Source organism: Lolium perenne, chromosome 4, assembly GCF_019359855.2.
Source record: "Lolium perenne isolate Kyuss_39 chromosome 4, Kyuss_2.0, whole genome shotgun sequence".
Taxonomy (NCBI): domain Eukaryota; kingdom Viridiplantae; phylum Streptophyta; class Magnoliopsida; order Poales; family Poaceae; genus Lolium; species Lolium perenne.
Window position 1 is genome coordinate 399,250,109 of NC_067247.2, and position 5,680 is coordinate 399,255,788.

A 5,680-nucleotide genomic window follows, 5' to 3' on the forward strand; every position below is an offset into this window, starting at 1 on the left:
CCCTCAGCGTGAGAGGACCCCAGTCCCCCGCTGTAATGGCCTTATCGCCAATGGGCAAGCCCAAGTATGTGAAGGGAAAAGATCCCAGCTTACAGTTGAGCATGTTGGCGATGCACTGTTTTTCCTGGTCAGTGGTACCCAGCACCATGACCTCGCTCTTGTGAACAGACATATTCTCAAAGCAGAGAAGAAGGAATTTGAGATTGGCAATCCCTCGGGCATCCGGTTGGATCATAATAATTGTGTCATCCGCGTATTGCAGATGCGAAACCCCCCTAGGTAGCAAGTGCGGGATAACCCCGGAAATGTGTCCAGACCTGGAGGCCGCGTCAAGAATGGCGGCTAGGGCCTCGGCCGCAAAGTCAAAGAGCAGGGGGAGAGGGGGGTCACCCTGACACACTCCCCGTCCATTACGGAAGAAGTTCCCCACTTTCCCGTTGATAGTGATCGCTGTCTGGGCCCCCGAGACCAGACTCATCACACGGTGGACCCAGCCTGGGTCGAAGCCTTTCCTGAGGAGAAACTCACTCAGGAACTTCCAATCCGCCCGATCATAGGCTTTCTCAAAGTCTAGCTTCAGGAAGACTCCCCCGAGTCTCTTAGACTTGGTCTCATGGATGATCTCCTGAAGGGAGACTATACTCAATATAGAAGATAAGTACAAGCCTCACTAATCTCTACTACATAATAAGGTGACATGGAGAATTGGGGAAGCACCGACATGTTAACCGTCCTGAATAATAATTACTCAATGTCTTAAAATACGTGTGGATTCTTTTTGCTGCTTGACATGTTGGTCCACTGCACGACAAGTTGGGAGTAAGTTAGCATTGCACCAATAGAATCTCTTCCACCACTGGAACTGGAATCATATTCTCAAATGCCTCTCCTCGCTGATATGTCATTTTTATTCTTCGGCAACCTGCGGTTTGCCATGGTTATATTAGGAAGCTGGCTGCTCACTGCAAATCATAAGCTGCTTGCCATGGAGGGGTGGTTGAGCTTAAGTTTCATAGCACTATCCACGCTACTAGCCATTTGGTTTTTCATGCTCTCCGGTGGGAAGAAGCAGCAGCTGCCTCCTGGGCCATGGAGACTACCGATTATCGGTAGCCTCCACCACGTCGTCAGCGTCCTCCCGCACCGCACCATGCTAGATCTGTGTCGCCGGCACGGGCCAATGTTTTACCTGCAGCTAGGCGAGGTCCCCACAGTGGTGATCTCCAGCGCCGAGGCTGTGAGGCAGATGATGAAGGCCAACGACCTCCAGTTCCCAAACCGCATGGCCTCCGGGATGCAGAACATCGTCGGCTACGGCGGCAAGGGCATCATCTTTGCCCCGTACGGCGAGCACTGGCGCCAGATGCGCAAGGTGTGTGTCACGGAGCTGCTCAGCTCCAAGCAGGTGAAGCGCATGGAGAGCATCCGGGGAGAGGAGATGGCCACCCTCCTCCGCTCCATCACATCCTCGGCCGGCGCCACCGTCAACGTCAGCGAGAAGCTCTCGGCCCTGAGCAACGACGTCGTGGCGCGGGCGGTCTTTGGCGGCAAGATCAGCCAGCAGCAGGATTTCATCCACGCGACTGACCAGATCACGGACCTACTGGGGGGCTTCTGCCTCGTCGACCTCTTCCCGTCGTCGAGGCTGGTGCGGTGGCTGAGCAACGAGGAGCGCCGCCTTAAGAGCTTCTGCGACGTCATGCAGCGTATCATTACCGACATCCTCCTCGAGCGCAAGGCCGTGCGCGCCGCCAACAATGGCACCTGCGACGAGGGCCTGCTGGACGCGCTGCTCACGCTGCAGGAGGAGGACTCGTTGGAATCCCCTCTAACCACGGAGATGATAACCACCGTCTTGTTTGTGAGTATTTTCCTTTTCATTTCTATATTGCGACATTTGTGATAACGGTATTATTGTAGCCAACAGCTGCTTCGTTAGGACATAAGACAAATCAGAGGCTGTTATTATACTCTTCTTTAAGAAAACAAGAAGCATCTACGTCTGAGCAGAATCATGTGATGCCTACATCACATAAAGACTGGTTAGCATCCTAGGTGCCTGACAAATCAAAACAAAAAAGCAGACACTTGTGATTACTCAATTCAAAGTTCTAGTTGTATCCTCTTGCTTTAACATCCTCAAGGACAGCTGAACTTTTGGTCCAGATAGGTATGTTTAGATAACATTAGTAAAAACTAAATTCATGCAATATTTTGTACTTACCTTTTCAGGAAGCCAGGGTGCTTTTCCCGTTCATAAATTAGACATAATTGACCTTGTTCATGTGAAATATTGGACCAAAAATCTTACAATGCCCGGTTAATTATAAAACCCCATAACTAGTATGCGACTATTATAAATTCAAAATTCAATACAAAACTAATAACTATATGTTCAAACTAATGATAAATATATTACATGATATTGTTTTGTCTCCACACTAAGTTTTCCTCGAATGACCTTTTAAATTCTTAGATACTATATGTGCACATTAGTCTTATTCATATGCCACAACACCGTCATTATTTCCAGGACATATTTGGAGCTGCCACTGACACCACTTCAACAACTTTAGACTGGGCTATGTCAGAACTCGTTAATCATCCAGAAGCTATGGCTAAGGCTCAACTAGAGGTCAGGGAGGTACTAGGTCCTGACCGAGGTATCATTGGCAGTAGCGACCTTGCAGAACTGCACTACATGCGGATGGTTATCATGGAAGCTCTAAGATTGCATCCACCTTTCCCTCTACTCAACCGCAAGAATGAAGAGGACTGCAAAGTTATGGGTTATGACATGCTTAAAGGCACGAATATATACATTAATGTGTTTGCAATTTCCCGGGATCCTCGGCACTGGAATAACCCCAAAGAGTTCAATCCAGACAGGTTTGAGGACAATAAGATGGATTTTAACGGGACATTCTTCGAATTCGCTCCTTTCGGGTTTGGGCGGCGGCGATGCCCTGGAATAACATTTGCCTCATCAAGTTTAGAGATGGTACTAGCAAACTTTCTCTATCACTTTGACTGGATGCTTCCTACTGGGGCCATCTCGGCAACTGTGGACACGTCCGAGAAATTTGGGCTAACTGTACGTATAAGTTCTGACCTGCAGCTCAGAGCTATTCCACATGTTTTCTCTAAAGCTATGGAGATATAAACCCACCGTTCAGTACACGAGGAGGGTCTGTACATGTGGAATTTTCTCCTTCATGCATACATTAGAATAAGACTATCTCGTGGAAAAATGGTTGTACCACACTGTACTATTGTTCGTGTTACCGTTGGCAAAATTTAAGGTTTTCATGTCTGCCAATGATATGTGTGTTGAATCATCGTGATGCTATAAATAGCCACATATGCTCTAGTGTTTGTTTTGCAATTTTATGAAAGAGCAAACGCCATTTACATTGTTTGCTTGCCCGTGGAACTTATTTTTCCCATTCTTAATTATCCCAAATATTTTGTCATAGTGTGAGACTTTGATCATTCATAGATGAGAACAAAAGTGATTGAATAGTGTCCACAAATTCATGATTTATTATGGTTTTGACTTTTCTTTTGCTACCTCGCTAGGGATAAAGTGAATGCATGTGCTATGTTCATCACGTGACAAAAGTGATGATCTTGTTTGGTCTAGGTAGCATATTTGATATTCAAACATCATGTTAAAGTACTTATGGCTATATTCTGCTAATTCTTAATACAAGATTGCATGGAGTTTTTCCTTTGTTGTGGAATATAAGAGAGATGTGTTGCATCATCTCTATGTTAGGACGTGATGCCCATATGAATGTGTATCTTACTCATGTTATTTTTCTGTATCATCATATCTTATTGATGAATTACTATATGTCCACTACGACTTAAAAGAGAGAATAATCGATTGAACCCATGAACCTCGGTCCACTTTTTATGACAAGAAACGCCTTTATATTGCTTTTATCTTCTTTCTACTTGCAACACTATTTTAATCCGAAAATACAAAAATATTTACTTTTCTTATTTGCGTCCAAAACACCAAAAGCAATCAAGTCATCTAAAGTTTTTATTTAGTTACTCTATTTTATCTAGTCTTACTCGCTTTATTTCTACTTGTGTTTATTTATTTACGCGAAACCTTGTGTGCTTGACAACCACACGATAGAGTTGGGGACACAAGGCTTTTATTTTATTTGCAGAATTGTTAGAAGAAGAGAGAAGAGAATACTCTTTGATCAGTTCCCCGAGAGTTCGATTTAAACCCTCGAGTCACCCTTGTGGGAAAAATATTCTACTGACACAACACTCTGCACTTGGAGTCATCATCGGTGCATGCCTTTGTGTAACAATTTAATTATCCAACACCATTTATATAATTTAAATAAAATATATAATAATATAAAACTTTAGCACACAAAATGGAACTCCAGCTGAAATAATATGGACCAATATACATAGAGTAATTATCAATTCAATAGGTTCACATTTTATCTCCTACATATATAGCAAGCTACCTACATATATAGCAAGCTACAACCCTGATGCTAATAACTTCGCTGACTAAGTTCAGACTGTGTGCACGATCATAATAAGAGAGCCCTATTTGACTCCAAACTGGAAGGCGCAACATCACCTTAATTGAGGTTGTTACATCATACTGTCTTCCTGACATTATTGTCATGCTTCGTATGAACTTCACATGGGACATCTTCTCAACATCCACATGTGACATCCATGTTCTATACTTCTTCAGATATGTAAGGCATCATGTAATGTTTGACAAAAGAACATGCAAAGTACTACACATGAAGAAAATAATAGTTATGTTTGTTATAATTACCTAGAGTAAGATTGTTTGCATTCACATAGTTGGAGTTTAAACAGAATTAGCTTCATTTCTTTGCAGATTATGGTATTGTTTATGGTGCAGGTATAGTAAGATATTTTGGGCCTAAATCTTATAACTATTCGGTTCCAATTATTCTTTCTTGATCTGGTCATGTCAACATTATTGCCAAACCTATAACAAAGGGAGTTTCTCTAATGAAAAAAAAAGTGGACCTGCAACAAAAGATTTATATGCGTCAATGTTATTACAACCATAAGATAAAACAAGTAACCTGTCATGGTAGAGGGCACAAACTATTGAGACATGGAGACCTTATTGCTGTAGTTCTTCACCTTAGCCATAGCTAGTTTAAACTGTAGAGAATCAGTGTAAAATCAAGAATACAGAATGTGAAGATTCAATCATTAATTTGATCGTCAGATCATTGACTATCAACAAAGATGAGGCATCTATTTAATCATCAGCTAACAAATGCTAAAGAGTACACAATACCCTAATTAAGGCATGATATTTATAAATCTCAACACACTAACCCATAAACAATGTTACATAAATAATCACATAGATCCCAATTACCTGCAACATTAACCATAGATCCGAGAGGTTGGGAACATACCTAGCTATCGGACGATACATTCAAGGTCTGCGCACTTTGGAAGACGGTGCGGTCTGTCCTGGTGGAGAGGTTAGTGCCGTCGCGACAAGCGGTGTGGCCCGGCCTATCGGATAAGTGCATGCCACCGTAGTCTAGGTCATCCCCACCGCCATGGTAGGTAGCAGTGGCGGAGCCACGTTGAGACTTGTGTGGTCATTTGACCACACAGCTTTGTGCCAAGTTCTTTGTAT

At 43.2% G+C, this 5,680-nt stretch overlaps 1 protein-coding gene across 1 annotated transcript; it reads left to right on the top strand.

Moving 5' to 3' along the window:
- Positions 1–979: 979 nt before the first annotated feature.
- LOC127349308 (desmethyl-deoxy-podophyllotoxin synthase) lies at positions 980–3,310 on the top strand. The gene is made up of 2 exons (XM_051375048.2): positions 980–1,861; positions 2,534–3,310. Exons 1-2 carry the CDS (start codon positions 986–988, stop codon positions 3,161–3,163), a joined length of 1,506 nt encoding a protein of 501 aa, XP_051231008.1. The 5' UTR covers positions 980–985; the 3' UTR covers positions 3,164–3,310.
- The last annotated feature ends 2,370 nt before the right edge of the window (positions 3,311–5,680 follow it).

Excerpts from the sequence above, each read along its gene's own strand:
- LOC127349308 (XM_051375048.2), top strand. The coding sequence starts at position 986 with ATGGAGGGGTGGTTGAGCTTAAGTTTCATAGCACTATCCACGCTACTA. Across the intron at positions 1,862-2,533 it reads TGATAACCACCGTCTTGTTT|GACATATTTGGAGCTGCCAC; the intron begins GTGAGTATTTTC and ends CATTATTTCCAG.